This window comes from Malania oleifera, chromosome 5 (genome assembly GCF_029873635.1).
Source record: "Malania oleifera isolate guangnan ecotype guangnan chromosome 5, ASM2987363v1, whole genome shotgun sequence".
Classification (NCBI taxonomy): domain Eukaryota; kingdom Viridiplantae; phylum Streptophyta; class Magnoliopsida; order Santalales; family Ximeniaceae; genus Malania; species Malania oleifera.
The window spans coordinates 59,633,232-59,654,968 of record NC_080421.1 but is presented as its reverse complement, the minus strand read 5'-3'; the positions used below and the strand labels follow the sequence as shown (position 1 = coordinate 59,654,968).

General features: G+C 37.5%; 1 protein-coding gene across 1 annotated transcript in view; it reads right to left on the bottom strand.

Moving 5' to 3' along the window:
• Nucleotides 1–251: 251 nt before the first annotated feature.
• LOC131155469 (adenylylsulfatase HINT3) overlaps nucleotides 252–21,737 on the bottom strand; it is an 85,073-nt gene continuing 63,587 nt past the window's right edge. Inside the window, exons 5-7 of the mRNA XM_058108635.1 lie at nucleotides 16,002–16,057; nucleotides 711–764; nucleotides 252–630 (exon numbers count right to left, since the gene is read on the bottom strand). Coding sequence (XP_057964618.1) covers nucleotides 499–630; nucleotides 711–764; nucleotides 16,002–16,057 — 242 coding nt within the window. The 3' untranslated portion in view covers nucleotides 252–498. The remainder of the gene's footprint in view (nucleotides 631–710; nucleotides 765–16,001; nucleotides 16,058–21,737) is intronic.

Below are 21,737 nucleotides of genomic sequence, written 5' to 3'. Positions count from 1 at the left end.
ATCAAATTAAAAAAAAAAATAACTTGTAAAATTTATTTCGTTTCATTCGATGAAAAGAAATTCTCAGCATAAAATTCAATAATAGCCATTCATTGTATATTCATGTCATGCTTTTAATGAGAAGTTTTCTTTTGTAACCCATCATATTTTTATATTATGATGATTTTATTCTTAGCAATAGATATTTTACAAAACCAAATGTTGTAAAATAAATAGTTTGGTAGGCAATGAATTTAAGTAACTTTAACAATAGAAAACGAAATTATATAATTTAACAATATCTTGGCTTGACTATTAGTACCAAGCTGAGAAGGAGCACTCCCACTTTGTGCGCAAATAAAAAGAGAATTATTTCAAAGAATGAACCAAAACACTAGAAACCCCAATCAAAAAGAAATCCAACAGCCAGAAAGCAAATCTTTTCTAAATTATCCAGTCATGCAAACCACTCGCAAAAATGAACTCTACAACAGAGAATCAACAGATTCATTGATTTCACTAGCTCCCATGGAGACCAGATCCTTGGCCACTGCCGTCTTCTGAGTGGTCTGACAATGTCAGCATTTCTTGGACACGGTCTACAAGTTGAGAAGCTTCTTGGCCCAACTTTAGGGGAATCCGCCTCAAACTCTGTTTAATTTCAACCATTATTTATGATCCAGGGAATTCCATTCCACAAGATGACGAACTGTATAAGCAAACATGCATACCTCGGAATCCCACAGGCAGTCACTTGCCTTTCGAGGAATTATATGGATGTGAGCCTGAGATCACCCGTGTCGTTTAAATATGAAAATATGACCAAAGCAATAATCAGTTCCCAAAATGAAAGTCACGGCACTGGCATACTGAAAAAGGAAAGGCATGCATGTCCCAACCAATGGAGTTGGGTTCCTAGCCGCTCCCACCCCAAGGCAATCTTATTTGGGTTATTTACATATCTAAACACGTCAGAATTGAATAAAAGAACTTGCGCCTCCATGTCTAGGTTTTTTTTTCTTTTTCTTTTTCTTTGGATAAGAAAAATGTTTTTACAATTATGTAAAAGGGTACGTTAGGAGGAGAACAAACCCAAAGGACAATGCTGCTAACCAATCCCTAACCAAATCAAGCAGCGGCTCACCCTGAAACAACCAAAGGAATGGACCCGGAAACAGGCCTGAAAGACCCTCTAATCCCAACAAGGGCCACAACAAAAAAGGAAGAGGTGAGCATCTGTTCTATAATTCTATTGAAATCCCAACACATCACACATATATCAAGGTTGAGCACCTTGAAAGACCCTGTAATCTGTAAACAAATCGTGCATGTTAATCCTAATCGAAGTCACAATCCATGTGAAAACTCGAATCTTGGAAGGAAACTTACCGCTTGTTTGGTTCAATATAATACAGTGAAAAATTGGGAAATTGAGGGAATAGTTATTCCTTATATATTCCTAATTATTTCGTTTAGTAAGAAAAGAATAGACGTCTCCACAGTAAAATTTAAGAATAATTACTCCTTGTCTATTCCTTCTTAGGGACTCATAAAAAGTTCACAACTTATATAACTAATTGTAACAAACATATTATAAATAATCTATTCTTAATAATAGACATTCCATGAACCAAACATAACATTATCCTTCGAAATGATGTGGCTCCAAGTGAGAAAGCTAGGCGCAGGACGAGGGGAAGAAAGATATGGTGGAAAGAGGCATGATGCATCACCCTCTCTTAACTCTCTCATCTCTCCGATTGATCATAACAAACTAATCCACAGGGATAGTAAGACGGAAAACTCATCGCTCTCTCTTTCATTGAGATTCCTTAAAAAACAAAAGTCCCAAGGAAGAGTCTCTCTTCAGAAAAGAAAAAAGCTTTCCATCGCTCTCTCTTTCATTGAGATTCCTTAAATAACATATGTCCCAAGGAAGACTCTCTTCAGAAAAGAAAAAAGCACTGATAGGTGCATTGTGAAGGGTAGAAAGCCTTAACAGGTAAGGCACCATTAGTTCCCTCACCCACCCAAACATCCTCCCAAAACCAAAACCTGTTGCCATTCCTAACTTCGAATCAGGTGAGGGAAAGAAGACAGCAATTTGAGGCACGAACTTTCATAGGCTTTCAAGAGAAACATTGCCTCTTCCTCTAAAATCCCATATCCATTCTGATGAATCCTGTACTTTTAGTCACCATGCGCCAAAAGATTTAACCTCTAATGGAAACCTCCACAACCATTAGCGAGATTTTCTTGGAAACCACATTACAACGGCCAATACCAGACCAATTTTGGTCTCTTAATCATCTTCCAGCTAACAAGATGATCTCTCTTACTCTGCCGAATTGAGAAAATCAGGCATCATCCTCTCAGAGTATCCTAGCAACACACTTGGGTTTTCTAAAAAGAGAAAATAACTAGAATGTTGGAAAGGGCAACACTAATCAGGATGGTATGACCTTCTAAAGATATGTATTCCCTTTCCACCCATCCAACCACCAACTGACCATCTCAATCACTGGATAACAAAAAGCCATGAACCAAGGTAGGAAACCAGCCATTCCAAAGGAGCACTGCTCACCAGGACCTCAAACCCCTCTAAATCCCTACCATTCACATTCACACCTGCCACTACACTCTTGGGCAAATTGATCTTTAATCCTGAAATTTTTAAAAAAAATTTCAGCATAATAATTGCCTAATGGAATTTCATAACATTGTCCTCAAGAAACAACATAGTATCATCTGCAAGGTGGAGATGAGACACCACCACCCGCCCCCACCCCCCAAAAAAAAAAAAAAAAAATTCCTGAGCATGCAAGAACATCTCGCTCAAAACATGAGCCACCAGGGATCCCTTTGCCTAAGCCCCCTTAGAAGTCTTTAAACCACTCTCTAGGCTGACCAAAGACAATAACAAATGTATTGGCCAAACTTCGACAACCACTAACCAACTTTCTCCACATGGCCCCAAAGCCTCTCTTAGTCATCACTCATCACATTATCCAAAAATCCCAAACCCACCCTGTTATAAGCCTTCTCAAAGTCCATCATGAAGATAAAGCCCTTTCCTGCCCCTCCTCAAATCCTTTATCACCTCGTTGGCCACCAATGCAGCATCTAATATCTGTCCATTTTTAATGGAAGGAGATTGAACCATGATCATCATTCCTCCTAGAAACTCCTGCAGCCTCTTGGATAAAACTTTATATAGAATCTTTTACAGGCTAGTAACTAGGCTTGTGGGCCTGAATCGGAAGTCACCCTCATAGATCTCTATTTCTTTGAATGGTAAAAAAGGTCGTGCTTTTATCCACCACCCCATTTCTATAGAATTCCTTAAAAAATCAAACAATGTTCTCATGCAGGATCTCACTATTCTCCTGATAAGAGGTCATCATAAATCTCTCAAGCAGGTTTCTCCCCACAAATCTCAAATACTGATGCGACTCCAATCAAAGTCCTCCAACATCAAAATACTTGAGCAATCTTTGGTAAAAAGATGCTTGTACAATTTTGTAACCTCTTCAATCTTATCACCTCTAACCCTATTCCAAGAATCCAGTTCAAATTCCTTGAAGGCATTCTTCCTCCCACGGGCTATTTTGTGAAAGAACATTGAATTAAAATCCTTTCTTCTAACCCATATCCCCCTCAAATTATGACTACAACTCATGTCCTCCCTAAATAACAACATATACTAATAATTGTGAAGACTAGTCCTCGTGACTCTAGCCTCCTCATCTAGCAAACCACTCCTCCAGCCTATCCGGTCTAACAATTTCCACGAAGATGTATAGCATCTTTGATGCTCCCAAACACCTCTTTATTCCATTGTTCCAACTTCATCTCACAAACTTTTTAACTCTTCCCGGCCTTGAATGTGACACTTCGCCCCACCAGCCCTTCACACACTCCTGAACAAGGGGTGTAAGCCACATGTTTTCAAGCCTAAAAGGGGTAAGGCCCCATTGCATCAGGTTGGAATCTAAGAGGAAGGGATAGTGGTCTGAGACAGGCAATGCAAAGGACACTTGCACTATTTATGGAAAAACGTTTTCCCACATGTTGGTGAATAGGATAATAGCAATACATGAATATATTGATGTCACTATGTGTATCCATCTCTGGATGCTAACCAGGTGAAAGGGCCAATAATAAGAGGAATATTGTTGAGCCTAGTCACGTATAAAGGACTAAAGCCTCCTCATACAACTAGTGACCCTAGATCAGGCAGTCTATAGGTGCCCCCTCAAGCTGCAAATAACATTGAAATCACCCCTAACCGCACACCATGGACTACACAAGGCAAAGGAGCAAAATTAATCTTCAAAAAAGGAATTTCACGAGGAGAGAGTTTGGGCCGTAGACAAACATAACCCACCATTCCTGTACTCTCTATTCAACCAAAACCGATAGAGAAAAGGATCCCACGAGACACTCCTTAAGAGAAGCAGCCCTCGAGTCTCACATCACCATTTGACCCACCGATACACCCAAAGAGAGGAGAGTCGCCCACTTTCTCCTCCAAGGGTCCCGAATGCTTCTAATCAATAAGGCATCAATTATTTCTAGTTGGATATTTATTAACAAGTTCCTCAACCATTCTCCCTTTCCAGCCCCCTTAAACCCTGAATATTCAAAGATAGAATCTTCATTTAACAATCTCTGGAACCTCCAAGGACCTGCCTCCCTTATCATAATTAAATGAAGCTAGCCTCTCCAGCTCACTGCTTAATTTCTTAGCTTTTTCCTCACCCCAGGCACCTCTCATCCACTTAAAGGTCCACAATTTTGAAAGAACCCCCATCAGTTAACTCCTTATGGCACATTGCTGACAGAAAGTTCAATTAGGACACCATCAAATCTAGAAGAACACAAAAAGGAAACACTTTTTAAACCCTCATGGAAGCATGAACAGATTTCTTTAGCGATTTCAAGAATGTTATAGATTTTCCTAGCTGGAGTTACCCAATAGACATTTAACTGAAGTTTAGTAATTTTCATATTTATATACTGTCATTGTTGCCACTCAACATCTAGCCATATAAATATTTAATATGAAAAATATAACATAAATATATATATGTGTGTGTGTGTGTTTATATATATATATAGCTAATGTAAGTAAATTTGTGCCATATGACAACCTCTTTATACTATCATATAAGAAATTTTTCATATTACTTTATTAATTATTATAAACAATATTAATTATAATTTATTATAAGCAACATATACATAAGCACAATTTGAGACAGTATTTAATGTCTGACCAAACAGAAGCCTCTCAGCAGCAATTTCCAGAGAGATTCCACAGTTTTTTTATAGCTCAAAAAGAGAAAGTAGCCAAGGAAAAAGATGGGAAACAGGTACTGTGCAAGGGCCCTTGTTATTAATGCAGCCTGGCATTTGTGATTTGTCAGGAGGTCAGCACAAAGGTATAAAAGGTCTGGTCGTAATTTCTTAGCAGGGACGACTGCCTTTTAAGTGATAGGCAGAGTCTCAACTACCACACTATCACCATACTTCATGAGTTGAGTGAGGATTAGTATTTGTAACCAGAATTTCTATTTCAATGAGGGGAAAATGTTCACTTTAAAAGGAAAGTTATATAAGACGGCTATAAGGCCAGTTATACTTTAAGGTTCAAAATGTTGGGGCAACTAAGAAACATGTTCAAAATGTAAAAGTTTGCAAAATGAAAATGTTAAGGGAGATGAGTAGTATAGCATTAAAAGATAAATTAAGAAAAAAACATATACATAGTAAGATAGGCATAGCACCAGTCAAAGACAAGTTAAGGGATGGATGCTTAGATGAGTTGGGCTTTTGCGACACAGGTAGGAGCACACCTGTGATGAGGAATGAGTTAAGTTACTGTTTCTAGCAAGATAGGTTTAAATACATAGGAATGAGGTAGTAAAAAAGTGTTTAATAGCTCTTAAACTAGCAGAGGAAAATGCTCTTGATCAGGTGAATTTGTGGAAAAGGATTAATGTAGCTGACCCCACATAGTGGAACTTAAGGCTTCTTGTTGTTATATTTTTAAAAAATTGAAATCTAATCGACGTCAACATCAAAATTGCAATCAAAATTATTGTACCACTAAAGTCTTGTGTTTAAAGCCATGGTCTTAAATTTCCACGAAATTTCTGATTTCCGTCACCCTCGAAATCGAAATGGTAGTCGATTTCTGTCTTGCATAATTTCCGTCAAAATATCAACGAATCATCCGAAATTTATCGAAATCTCAAAATTTTAGCGAAGCTTGTCGAAATTTTAGCGAAACTTGTCAAAATTTTAACTATATGATGAAAATTCGTCAGAATTCAAATGAGAAATTTAGGAGTGAAGTGAAATTTCTATCTTAATTTCTTTTATTTATTTTATCAAAACAAAAGATTATTTCAAGTACTTTTGAAATTATATGAAAAAGTAAACTTACAATAATATTTTATTTAGCCATTCATATCTAAATTATCATTATTTGTATAATAAATAATATTTAAATGATTTATGAATTCCATTTGTATTAGCTGAATATGTTTACTGTATATTATCTTACACATATGTTTGATACAATTGTACAATTTTTCCACCCCATACAAAACATAGATGTATTTAATTTGTAATATATTAATCCTAAAACTTATATTATTTTGTTTGTTAACCATTTCTAAGGTTTCACAGAGAATTCCATGCTTTACTACTAATTTCCATTATTTTTTCAAATCAAAATCGAAATCGAAATTGACATCAAAATCGAAGTTTTCGTTGAAAATTCCGTACTTTTTGAGCTTGGAAATTTGAGTCGAAATCGAAATTTAAGACCTTGTTTAAAGCCCTGATCGTCAAATCCTTAACTTCATGATTCCAATTCCACAACTATCACATGGAGAAGATCACTATAATATGGACCCTATAAGAGGATTGGTGTAGCTCATTTTCTTTGAGCAGTCTTTTATAAACAGAAACTTCCAAGGGTTGGTGAAAGAGATTAGTGAAGTCATAACAAAGGGAAGCTTAAACCATTAAAACCAACACCACACGCTCCTTAATCAGATAATGGTGAAAGATATTAGTGAATAACAATGGGAAGATTAAACCATAGAAACCAACCTCTTGCATTGGGTTTAGAGTTGCCTACTCTATCTAGTTCAGTCCTATAAGATTAGCTCCCAAATGCAAATTGTGTGGTAAATTCAAATACAACATTAAGGCCAAGTGGGTTAAGGAGTTGGGGAAGAACTACGTCTTCAAATAGTCGTTGGTGGCTTCTTTCTACACTAGATTGAGAACCGTGCAATATTCCTTATGGTTAACAAGCTCTCATTTCCTGAAAAATTGCACAAATTTGGACAATGTGTACCTAATGGGGAACAGGTGAACGAGATCTCATCTCACTAATGCGGGCTTACCAACTTACCATCTTTTACCGATGTCTATTGTGTACTTCATGCCTCCTCTAGTGCTCAAAATTCAGCTACTAGTCCTGGAACTCTGAATTCTAGTAGAGAAAAAGATACTTCTACTACTTGGTGTTTCTGGTACTCAGCCTAGCAATAATAGAGATTCCCAGAGTAGTTCAGGAAATTGTGGCAATGAAGATGAGCATGATTGAGGTACACCAAGCAAGCATGCCTACTGCGAGATGGTCAAAATTGATCAATGCAGGAACCTTCATAGCAAGCCCCTCAAGCTGCCAATGCCGCACTACAAATTCTACACCAATTCCTTTAGTAGCAACACCTACTAATTATGTTTATCTTCTATTGTTATATTCTTAAATTTCCCTTTAATCTTATGCCTATTAGTGCATAGGCAAAATCATTGAATCATTCCATCACCTTTCTCCCTAATTACACTGCTTTTTAAGATTTGAAGATGAGAAGGATATTTGGCAAACAAGACTTTACCATTTTGATCTGCTATCCTCATCTAGTTACAAACATGCCTATTCATTGTTACCTTGGTCATCCTTTATTCGACATTTTAAAAAAGTTGGAACCTAGTTTGAGCATTGTATCTACTTTAGAATGGGACTCTCGTGAGCTGAGAAAGCATCATCTCACTTTTGCTTTGTGGGTCAATAAATGGGCAATAAGTCCTTTTGTGTTAGTCTATTCAAATGTGTGGGGGTCCTAATCAAGCTATTGCTAAGTTGGGGTTTCCTCTTTTTTTTTTTTTGGGTTTCTTTTCGTGAAGTCCAAGATGGAGAGAAGAAAAGAAGAACAGAAAAAGAGATGAGGAGATGAGGAGAGGAAGAGAAAGAGGAAATATTAGGCAATTTCCTTGAGCCTATGTACAACTCCAGTCTACCCTTTGATATATAAATAATCTTAAGGCTTGATATACACTGTTGGCCCACAACCAAACAACTTAAACTTCTTGGTAAAGTAATTTCCTAACATGATATTGACAAAAGGTCCTAGGTTCTAATCTTGTTGCTCGCATTTATTGATTATTTTCTAAAAATTATCTTATTCACTGTAGTAAGTGTTGTTTATTGTTGATTTGTCGTTCATCTCTCCAGGTGCAAACAAGCTGCACATGCAAGGGAGTGTTAAGGCTTGATACATTGTTGGCCGACAACAAACAACTTAAGCTTTTAGGTAAAGTGGTTGCCAAACAAATAATAAAAAAGAATTAACGACAAAAATACCCTCATTCGCACAACCTAATTACTAAAATAATATTTTTATCTTCTAATACTCCCCTTCAAGCAAGAGGTGTATAAATATCACCTAAGCACAACTTGTTACAACCATTAGACAAAGTAGACTTAAATAAAAGCTTCATGAAAACATCACCTTGATCCACAGATTTCTTAAGGTAGTCTTCACAATTGACAACCTTTTTCAACACAACATCACTCAGAAAAGGACAATCAACTTCAATGTGTTTTGTCCTATCATGGAATACTAGATTGATAACAATATAAATGGCAACTTGATTATAGCAAAACATATCTATTGGCTTCATTACCAAGAATTTGATAGCCATGCTAATTTAAATTACTTTCATAAATTTGCATGGCCAATTTGCTTTAGTATTGAATGAGTTCATATTAACCATGTTATCCATTAATTGAGTAATTTTAATTTATATTGGAATTTTCATTTAGTTAATTAGTGAGAGAAGAGGTTGATGAGAATCAATAAGCACCATTAAGGGATCCACATTGCATATTCCAGTTGGGCCTACCACTAGAACGAGATCCAAGAAGATCAAAGAAGCACTTAATGGGTTGATTCAAGATATTTGGGCTTATTCAAAAACGAGGCACTCCAAGCTTGGCCCAAAGAAAGATGAAGGCTTAATAAACTTTATCCAAGTTTTTTTTTATGGAACTGATCTTGCTTAATTAAGCGTGACTTTCCAGATAGCCAATTAATTGGCCGATTAACTTTCCAGGCAAATTAGTTGGCCAATTGACTTTCCAGACAAATTAGTTGGCCGATTGACATTCTAGACAACCAATTAATTGGCCGATTGACTTTCCAGGGAAATTAGTTGGCGAATTGAATTTCCAGACAAATTAGCTGGCCGATTGACTTTCCAAACAACCAATTAATTGGCGGATTGACTTTTCAAACAAATTAGTTGACCGATTGACTTTCCAGACAAATTAGTTGGCTGATTTACTTACCTATTTTGTAGTCCTTTCTTCGGCCATGCTGCTTATAAATAGCATGCACTCATTGTAATAAAGGAGACCATTGAATAAAAATTTGCGGCACACTTTTGATTGTTTTTCTTTTCTTTGCATTTTCTTTTCTCACACTACACCATGTTTTTGGCTGGCTGTACTTGTGCTTGTAATGCTTCTTTTCACAGTGTAATGCCTTTGTTAGTAATGAAAATCACATGGTGCTTTTGACATGTCTTTTGTGCCTTGGTGTATCTATGCATGTGCTTCCCGTCTCTGGTTTTTAGATAACTAATGCAGGTACACTGATTGATTTTCATTGCACCATCCTATGTTTTCCTCCCTTTCCTTCCTGATGCTTTCTTTCCACACTTTAGTGAAAACACTGAAGTTCTAAGTTGGGGGTAGGGGGTAGGAAAACAATGCATGGAACTTGTAAGCATAAAAATGACACAAATTTTAAAATTTCAGTGAACCCTGTTGAATATGCCGCGATTAACACTGATTTATACCCTTTACATATTTGTATATAACCTAGAAGTTACATGTTTAGGCCCATCACTAACATGACCCTATTATGATCACTGACAATGTAGTAGGTTACTTGTGTTTAGTTTCTAATTATATGGTTAATCTATGATTTGTAACTCTATGTAGGTTGACTAGTGATTCATTTGTGTTAAGCAAGCTATTTAACTCTTGTATTTACATGGTACCTCATAAGGCTAATAACGCATTTCCACGTGATTTGTAGCACTTAGGACTCCTTGAGAGCACTGAGAGAACACCCGTGACGACTATGACACCTTGGGAGATCGTTCTTTTTCGGTGGTTGACGTCAAACTCTGAGTTCACGAACTCAACTTCCTTTTCCTGGATATTCTTTGCATAGCAGTCTTTATTTTTGACTTGCAAGCTTAAAGGTGACATCTAGTGGGGCGATAGAAACCTAGGTCTTGTAGCCTACTCAAGATGTGAAGACTGAGCCATCCCTAGAGATAGATTTAGTTCATTGACTCCTGTTCGAGTTTAATTTCCATTGCCGGTATAAAGACACAAAGAGTTGTAATGATCGTCACAGCTAACCATAAAAAGGAAATATGCAAAAAGAAGAAAATGAACAGAAAAGTGAGAAAAAATTAATAAAAAAATAGAACACCAGCTCCATGAATACAACAAAGGTCAAGCTAGGGACATGACACATGTTCTACAAGTATGAAGATTCTTCAGTTGTCCAATGCCTAAGATGTATTTACGCCTATTCTATGACTAAGTTGATCTAGGGTGGTCTTGGTTGGATATGGAAAGTATATGAGAAGATGCTAGAATGAATGACTCGACACCTCACACATAAGCTGGATTCTCTTCAGAATAGTCCACTCCATATCTTTAGCGTTTGTTTTTTAAAATATGTAGGATCTTTGATCATGACACTCCTCCTCACATATGACGAGTAAACTCATCTTCTTGAGTGTTTTTGAGAGTATATTAGTGAGGCTGAGTCAAGATAGGTGTCCATGGATATCCTAAGTGTAACGAGTCATGCACTTTACACATGTAATTGCTAGTTGACTCTTTGTGAATATGTTGTTCCTAATGGTTGTATAATGTTGAGACTTGCATGAGTGATTTGCTTCAAAGTTGCTTGAATAGCAAAGTTAGGTACGAAAGAACTTATATGTAATTGGGTGATATTCTTGTATAAAAAATGGTACATCTGTGTTGCATGTGTTTTTATTTGATGTTCATTGGAATTGGTGTTTGTGGGTATCGCTTTGGAAACCCTCACGAGACAAGAACTCGTCCACTAGGATCAACCTACGGGTTTAAAACCTTGTTGCATACGGTAAATACAATCGTGTTTCCCACGAAAAAGGAGGTAGATAGGATTTTAGAAGTTTCTTAGATTTTGCTTTGCTCGACTAGCAAAGTGTAAGTTGGGGGTTATGATCAGTCCCAAAAATGCATGGTTTTAGACTCTTATTTACCTTTGTTTATCCTTACTTTATTATGTATTTACCCATTATTATCATTATTCGGAGCTATGCAAGGTTTGTTGGTCTTTTCAAGAAAAATAGGTTAAAACCAAGGAGTTAGGCATACGAGAAGCTAAAGGAGAATTTGGAGTCCACAAAGTTCAAATCAGATGTTCAGCCAAGCTCCGAATCATTAAAGGAAAAGAAGGTTATGCTCGACCAAATAGTGCGACTAGCAACATAAGGGGCGACCAAGTCATCTGCAAATTCCAAGGTTCAGATTGAAGACAATTTGTTGCAAGGTTCGACCAAGTCTTCGACTAAGTGATTCTCAAGGGGGACCACATTGAGATAGTGAAGCATACTGAAGCCAAAACTACCAAGATCGACGAAGTGTTCGACCAGAGAGACCATGAGACTATGTTGAGTTCTTGAGATTTCTTGAGAATCTAGATACTGCAAGTCTTGACCATCAACTCGACTAGCAAGACACTATGTCGAAGATGCTAAAGATTCAAATCTCTGATTTCCCGCAAGTCTCGATTAGGACACGATCAAGGGAAGCATTGGAGCGACTTGGTCGACAGCGACGATCTTCTGCGCAAGATTTGCTGCAAACTTTCCTAAACTGAAAATCAAACCTTGTAAACCTTAGAGCCTATAAATATTCGCTACAAACATGAGCTCTCGGTTCCTCTTTAGATAATTTTGGGTTAGCGATAGACCTAAAACGCCATTGAGAACCAACCCTAGGATAGATTTACTTGCTTTCATTTACATTCCTGTTGTGATTTTCTTTTGTATTTCTAATCGCTAGTGACAGACGAATCTGTTTGCAATAAGAAACCATTTTTCCTGCTTTCGATTTACATGCTTCGATTTACTGCTTTGATTATGATGAAGTCTTGCATGATAGGATAAGCACTACTACAGTCTCCACCAGATAGAAATCATTGGCTACGGATACCGCGGAGGTGCTCGTGTGATCGTTGAGACAGGGTCCCAACCGTGCTCCGGGTGGTTGGTGCACCCTTGCTACCCTGTTCCCTCGAATGACCCTCTCCCGCTTGGCCTAAGATCCTCGAGTTAGTACTTCTGCGTATAACTAGACGAGCATAATCAGAGGCATGGCGTCCTGAGTCTGATTCATATCTAAGCATCGCTTTGTAGGAGTAGGGTTAACTTAGATTTTATCTGCTTTCCAGTAGTTTTTAGCACACTCATTGCAAAATACCATCTTTTTCACTTTCTTATACACGAGGCAATAATAGACTAGTTCAGAAAAGGGTTTATAATTACACGGTTTAGTCCCCATGGATCGACGCCCGACTTCCCCACTTTCTCCTGAGCTTGGGTTCAAGTTAGTTTTATAAATATTATTTTTGGTAGTTAAGGACCTAAGCCTTGGTGATCCTACCATTACCTCACACGGTGAATGAGTTGTATATCTTTTCAGCTCATTGCCAATCAGTAGTTGCAGTTCCCCCACACAGTGGATGAGTTGTATAGGGTAGGGACTAAATATGCAGAGTATAGCAAGGTAGACAAGTAGTCAATGATGAAGGTCACCGACGACCATAGGGGGAAGAATTCTTATAGCACATCGACGATGACGTCGATAGAGTGAGTGGGGGAGTGTTAGGGGTTGACAGTGTGATATGGGTTAAATGTGGAGGAGAGATGGTGTCACCTCTATCTGTCAGAAATTTTTATACTAGATGTTGAATTATTCGGATGATGACTTGTGTGGTTGTCTTGTTGATTGAATAAAACAACTAGTTCTACTTATCATTGAGTATGAAAGTCGCTTGTGTTCATGATTTATTATTGTTGGAACTAATATTTCATGATTATGAATGGCTTCCAAAAACCTCTTGGGTGTTCATGACAGCAAGTTTGAATGTATTAGTTGTTTTTTGAGTCTATCAAGGGAGAGCCTCGATGAGTGTCGCATGGCCCCTTAATTGAGTTTAACTTGGGCGTCCGTGACAATGTGCCCTAAAAGGAAGGGGCCATCAGCACTAACATATTTTTTTCTAGTGTGGGGTCGGAACATCCTTACCCTTTCTAAGCTCTTGAGTACTCGACAAAGACACATTTAACAGCACAATGAGAAAACTTGACTTGAACAGTATGTAGAACATGAATGTGCATAGGTGGACCCAAAGACACAACAAAGAACATGGATGTTTCTGTGTACACGTTGAGAAGGGAATTTATCTCCCTAAAATGCTAGAAAGCATCCTGTTAAGCAAAAAACAAACTGAAAGAAGAGCATCAGTCCAAAAGGATTTAGGAACATGCACATGAATGAGTAGAGACCATGTTACGTCAAATAAATGTCTATCTTTTTTGTTCAGCTACTTCATTCTACTCAAGGGTATGTATGCAAGATATCTGATGAATAATCCCTTCGGCCAAGCAAAAAAACACTCATTTTGAACACAATCAAGTGCAGTATCATATCAAAAAATTTGAATACCAATGCAAAGTTGAATTTTTATTTCTAGGTAGAATTGAGTAAATACATTTGAAAATTCAAAAATATCTTTTAACAAATAGATCCAAGTCATACATGAAAAATCAGTCACAAACTCTCCATAGACCCCAAATGTCCAAATGAATATGAAGAACGGTGATTTACTATGAGACTACACTCAAGACAAAAACAATGTCCTAATATGCCTTCTTAATCGTAGAATTATTAGATATCTGTCAGCCTTTAATAGGCCGATCTTTAGGAGATTTACAACTAACAAATCAATTGATTTGTAAGCTATTTTTGGTTCCACGATCCTAGGGGATTTGGGTAGCATGTTACCCGATTCTGTAGATAGTCTTTCCTATTTTACTGCTTTCCATTTTAAATAGAATATTCTATTTTCAGTAGGTTGTAAATATCCCTAGTATAGATGAGAATTATCATCTATTTAAAGGGGAATGTAATATTTTTCATAAGTGAGTGGAATATTTAGTTTTCTTTTCCACATTTCAACATTAACAAAAGTGCAAAAACACTCAAAACAAGAAACAAACTAGAACATGGGAAAAAATTCTTTATTTTTTTCCTTTTGAAAGGATGGATGACCCAAATAAGCATGCCAATGAGCCAAAGAAACACCATGAATAGAAATGGAGGAATTCATATGACAAGAACAAGATCCACCATTGAAATATGACAAACCGTCCTTCTTAAGCCCCCCACCAATCCTCTCCTTCATCTAGAAATCCTGAATAAGAGAATGAGAAGGAAAGAAGGTCACAAAAAAGTTATGGGAGTTAGTTAACTAACTGATAACAACTTCAACGGAAAATTTAGGCACAATAATGCAAAGGAGAGAGGAATAGAAGGAACTGAAACGATATTACCACAGCTAAAAGCCAATGTAATAGAATCAACTAACCTTAAGAGTGTAAAGAAGTGGCGTTGAAGTGGCGTTAAGGACTAAAACAAATTAATACTACCTATCATATGGGAGGAGGCACCAGAATAAGTAAAGATGGATGCAGAAGCTAGAAGCCCTTTGTACCTAAATGGGCCACAGTAGAAGTTGATGTAGAATACTAAGCTCGGAATTATTGAACCGTACAAACAAGATGTTTACACTCTTGGCAGATGATGTGCCCAACTCTGGAATGGCTAGGTCCATTTGAAGTGTCAACGGTAAAATCCCCTCAGCAGAAGACTTATTGGCCCAAGTTAGTTTCCCAAGGAGATCCCAACAATGTTCAACAATATGATTTTCTTTGCCACAATATGTGCGAATGCACAAATGGCACAATGAACTTCTTGTCCTAATAAACCTCATCCTCAATAAACACACATTGCCAATAGAGGTTGATAAATGAATTGCATTCCTTTACAGATTACCACTTACTTCATGTTTACTTTCATGATTGCTTACTACTTCTGCTTAATTTGTATTTGATGCTTGTGTACTTGTGCATATGGTGAATCCATGGTTTAATTTTAGCTGACTAGTTAAACTTGTGCGCCACAACTAGTGCCGGCCCTTCACATTGCGTGAAATGTTGAGCCTGTGACACCTGACAATGGGATCCTTAACAATTTTAGTTAATAGTGAAGTTTCTAAAGCAGTATTTCATCCAATCATTTAAGAAATAATCAATATATATATATATATATATATATATATATATATTAAATGAAGAGGGAACTGAGAATTGACTAATTGCCATCACCACTGCACCCCTTCCCTTTCTTTTCAAGCAAAAGCTTAAATTTGTCTGTCCATTCCCAGCATTTGAAGAAATACTTATGAAATTTGGTTGCTCAAGAGTACCAACAACCCATGAAATCACAGCAAATAATGAAATAGAAAGTTCATAATAATGAAAAAATAAATAATAAAAAAAGAAAAAACACTTACGTGGAATATAACTTGGCCTGCTGCAGCCCCATTGTTAACCAACAAGTTGAATGAGTCTGCAAAATCCAAACACTCCAAAAAAAATAATAAATAAATAAGGTATATGCACTTATGCAGTGGGTAATGATTCTTTGCTTGAAAGAGTACAATGGAGAAAAGCACCAACTTGCAGCTCCCCTTCTAATAACCATAAAAAGCTAGTGTTGGCAAGTGTCTTAGGAGTTATTGTTTAGCAACCAACACATTATATAAAGGTTTAAGTTGTTAGGTTGTGGGCCAACAATGTGGTGAGATACTAGAAAGGTCAGTATTGTGGGAGAGTTGGACGAGTTAGATAGAAAGGAGGAAGATAGTATTCTCTCAAGGCAGGATGAGATAAGAAGAATATCTTTGAAGAATGAATTGGACAAGGTGATTTTCAAGGAAACAAGGAGTTGGAGACAGAAAACGAAGTTTAAATGGATTAGAGATGGTGATTGTAATTCTAAATTTTTTTCATAGGATAGCTAATGGAAAAATGAGGAAGAATTTGATAAGGGAGTTGGAAGTGGATAGGGGTATATTATCTCCGATCAAAGTCAAACTGCTTCTGAAATCACTTTTATTCTAATATGTACTCCGAGGAGGATGATAGGAGACCAGTGGTGTTGAAGAATTAGATTGGGACCCTTTGTCTGGTGAGGAGGTGGTTTAGTTGGAGAGACCTTTTGAGGAAGAGGATAAGAGGGACCATGGTTTTTTGGGATGGAGAAAGATAAAGCTCCAAAATCTAATGATTTTAATATGACTTTTTTCCAAGATTGTTGGGAGGCGGTTAAGGCTGATTTGCTAAGGTTTTTAATGAATTTTATAGGAATAAGATTTTAAGCAAAAGTATCAATTCCACTTTGATAACTCTAGCACCAAAGAAGAATAAATCCACCAAGACATCAGACTATAGACCTATTAGCTTAGTTTCCAGTGTTTATAAAATCATCACTAAAGTTTTAGCTAATAGGTTGAGCACAGTGCTTGATAGGACTATCACTAAGGCTTGGAGTGCGTTTGTCATGTGTAGGCAAATTGTGGACTCCATTTTGGTTGCCAATGAAGTTGTTGAGGATATTCGGATAAGAAAGAAGAAGGGAATCACCTTGAAGTTGGATTTTGAGAAAGCTTTTGATAAGAGTGAATGGGAAGTTCCTGGATAAGATTTTTCAGAGGAAGAGGTTCGGTGAGATATGGTGGCCTTAGATTAGAGGTTGTTTGTATAATGTGAGCTACTCAGTTTTAGTGAATGGTGAGTCTAAACCTTAGTTTAAGGCTACAAAAGGGATTAGACTTGGAGACCCTCTTTCCCAATTTTTGTTTGTTTCAGTGGCTGATATTTTGAGTAAGATGGTAGATAGGGCAGTGATTAGAGGTTTAGTGAAAGGTTTGGAGGTGGGGAAACAGGGGGCCAGGGTGTTGCACCTTCAGTTTGTCGATGATACTATCTTCTCCTTAAAGGATAATAGACCCTTCTTAGTGAATATTTTGGGCCTCCTTCATGTTTTTGAAGGTTTCTAGACTTTAAGATTAATATGGGTAAGAGTGGTAATGCAGTTATCAATATGGGTCTCCCTGTCTCTTTCTCATGAGCTCAGGACTTAAGATTAATATGGGAAAGAGTGGTAATGTGGTTATCAATATGGGTCTCCCTGTCTTTTTCGCATGAGCTCAGGACAGCATGATTCCATTTCTTCTTTTGTTGTTGATCCAGGTGATCCATTGCCTTCTTAAGATTTCCACTTCCCCAGATTGTTAAACAATAGGGAGATGGCAGAGCTATCCTGCTTGCTAGTCTTGTTGAATAACTGTTGTTCTTTTAGAGGAGGATAGACGATCTTGATCTTCAGATCCTTCGGGGGTTTACTCTCGCCAATCTTTTTGTGATTTTCTGAATAGGTCTAATTTACCTTTCCCTTTTATAGATCCATTTGGAAGGCCAACGTCCCCTCAAATTAAGGCTTTTATGTGGTTGGTTGTGCTTGATAGAATTAATACAACTTGCTGCAGGTTAGGAGACCTGTGAAGGCTACATCTCCAGACATCTATGTTATTTGTTTTAATTGTTCAGAATCTGCATCACATTTGTTCATCCATTGTGATTATGCTTGGAGGGTATGGAATAAGCTATTTGGTATTTTATGCAAATGTTGGGTGAGTTCAGGGGCAGCGGAGGACTTTCTAGCTCTTTCTTTTGCTTGTTTTGGCAGGAAAAGGAAAGAGCAGTGCTCTGGAAAGGTGCTTCTTTCACAGTCTTTTGGGGGCTGTGGATGGAGCATAATGTTCATATTTTTCTAGGGAAGAAGCCGTCTCATTCACTAGTTTGGGAAAAGATACTTTATTAGGCTCACATTAAGGTGGTGAGCTTTTCGGATATTCAGCAAAACTAGCATTATGTGTTGGAGTGTTTGTTTGTGTTGGTTTTTCTCTCTTATTTTGCAGTTTTAAGGTTATTTCTTTGCATTTTTTTATCTGGATTTTCCGGGCTACGTTAAGGAGATTCTTATTCTCCTGGTTGTATATTCTTACTCTATTAATGAAATTCTTCGATTTCAATTTCTTTTTTTAGATTAAAAATAAAAAATAAAAACAATGTCATGAGATACATGCCCCGGTTGCACATGGAGAGATAAATGCTAATGGTTATTTTAGTCATTTAGCATTATTGGTGTTAGGGTCATGTTAATATTTAGAGTTAGTAAGGGTATTATGGTCGTTGGGATGTACTTGACATATATTATAAATAGAGGGAGAGACCTATCATTGTGTTTAGCTCTTCCTTTTTTTTTTTAATTACAAAAGAAGATTTCATTAATAGATAAAGAATTTACAAGAGTGAGAATTAGACATTTCTTGAGAAAATTAGGAAAATTCAAAAATAAACAATCAAAAAACAATGAAGGGAGGAGACAAACAAGCTAATGTGTTCCTTCAATCTTTTTTAAACTCCTGGAAACTTGCCCTTCTAAAATATCCATAACCGACACACCACAATGAGACCAAGTCCTGAATTTTTTCCCAAACCAGAACCAATATAATTTTTTCTCAGAAAATATCCGAGGGTTGCATCCAACCTATTTTCCCATAAAACCAAAAAGATACCACACCTCCATAATGCAGCCCTATCCTTCCTCCTACCAAAGCCAGCGAAAGAGATGGCTAACAAGTCTTCCACAGAAGGACATTCCCAGCTCTCTCCCATAATACCAAAAAGCATATTCCAAATCCTCCATGCAAATTCACAATGCAAAACAAGATAAGAAGCTGTCTCGGAGTCCTTGTAACAGAGCACACATGCATTAGGAGAGAGAGCCTTCAAAGGTCTCTAATTTGCAGCAATCTATTAGAATTTACCTTATTAAACAAAACCAACCAAGTGAAAGCCTTAATTTTTGGGGGAGCCTTGGCCTTTCAAAGAGTGGAATAGAGCAGAATGAAGAGTTGGAATGGATTGAAAATTCAAAAAAAAAAAAAAAGATTTACAAGAATACAATCCCAACCAATCCAAAAACCAAGAATGAACATCCCTCCACAAAGAGAGGTGTTACTCCCATTCAAAAAAGAAAACAAAGATGACAATTCCACCATCTCCCTATTGTTAAGGGTCTCCTAAAGTGGAGATTCCAGGAAACCAAGGGGCTGCTCTAGTCACCAGCAAAGAAAAATATGGCTCTATTTTTCTTGGAACTCAAATGAAAGAGACGAAGGAAAGAAGTGGGAAAGGGAGTGTTTGCCAGCCAAGGGTCTTTCCAGAAAAGTATATAAGAACCCCTCCCCACCTCAAGTTTAGTGTGAGGGATGAATGAAGGATATTATTGAGAAACAGACATCCACAGACTTCCCAAAGAATATCTTAAATTAACATTGCTATCCCACCCATTCTCATCCAACCCAAACTTACTTCTTATAACTTTATGCCAAAGGGATGATTCTTCTAGAGGGAAGCATCACGATTCACAACCATTTAGCTAAAAGATCAATGTTTTTAGACCCCAGCTTACCAATACCAACCCACCTTCCATTTTAGACCCCCAAACCTCTCCCTAACTCACTAAATGGTCCCTATGACTCTCCCCACCAGACCACAAAAAGTCTCTCATAATCCACTCAAGCTTGCTAGCAATCCCCACTACAATCTTAAAAACAAACAGGAAGTACAACGGAATGCTAGAAAGATAGGCCTGGATAAAAGTTATTCTACCCCCAAGAGAGAAAAAGACTCCCTTCCAACCATCTAACCTCTTCATCACCCTTTCTATCATTGGATTCCAAAAGTCCGCAACAGTAGGGTTACCCCCTAAATGGACTCTTAGGAAAATCAAAGGCCAAACTAGAATATTGCACCCCACTTCAGTAGGAACTCACTAATACACCTAACGGGCACATTTAATGCCACTAAACCACTCTTTCACATATTAATTTTAAGCCTAGAACCCTCTCAAAAATATAGAGAATACCAAGTATTACGCCCAAGGAGCACATTCAAAGCCACTAAACCACTCCTCTCCATATTAAGTTTAAACTTAGACACCCTATTGAAAATATAGAGAATACCAAAGATTCTGCTAAAAGATACAATGATCATCTCGAAAGAAAATGTCGTCACTGGCAAACTCGAGATGAGAGACCACTTCTCCCTCTCTCCCCACTTCTAATCCTTTTACCAACCCCTTCTCCACTGCCTTATCCACCATCCAACTCAAAACATCTTGTACAAGGAAAAACATTAAGGGCATAAAGGGTCTCCTTGGCTAATGCCCCTCGAAGCACTAAACCAGGGTTTAGGTTCACCATTCAGATTCACTACGAGCCACACATTAAACAAACAACCCCTAATCCAATGAGATCAAATGTAACAGTCTTGGGCCCAATTCCAATGAGGTATTGTCCACTTTGGCCCACTAGCCTCACGGGTTTGTCTTATAAAAGGCTGCTCATATAGTTGAAGCCCAATCCATCCTTATTTGCCCAAGATTTCCCTAGTACACATCCGATATAGGACCATGACATGCTCTCCCTTCCGATCTCTGACGCCCTCGTCAGAGTGGCTTACACCTCAGTGTAAGATCCACCCACATGATAGTACCCCCAGGGTGGCTCTGATACCAAATGTAACGGTCTTGGGCCCAACTCGAATGGGGTATTGTTCGCTTTAGCCCATTGGTCTCATGAGTTTGTCCTATAAAAGGCGCCTCACATAGCGGGAGCCCAACCCATCCTTATAAGTCTAAGATATCCCTAGTACATAGCCGATGTAGGATTGTTACCCTTATTAATCTTTAATGGGTGCTAAGTTAATCATTTTTTATTATAATGTTGTCACGAATACTAGCAAGAGTGCTGAATAACCCCAAGATTATATTCTCCTCGATGACTCCAAGGCAATGTTCAAATAGTTTTTGCTAGCCACATCCATCTTGCACAAACTATGTCTTAAAAACTAATCAAATGGTTCGTTCGATCATTTATAATTGCTCAAGAAACCCAAATATCATGTTAAAGGAACAAGTCATATATTTCAACTAACATAGTTGTGGAATATTGCAATGGCACCCAGATAGCTACCAAATTGTTCAAGATGAATTAAAGCTCAAAACCAAAATGCACATAATCTAGAGGGATAAATCATCTCCCCACACTAAGATTCAGCAAACTACCAACTTAGAGATACATAGCCGAAAGAAAGATCACCACTCAATGTAGTGCACA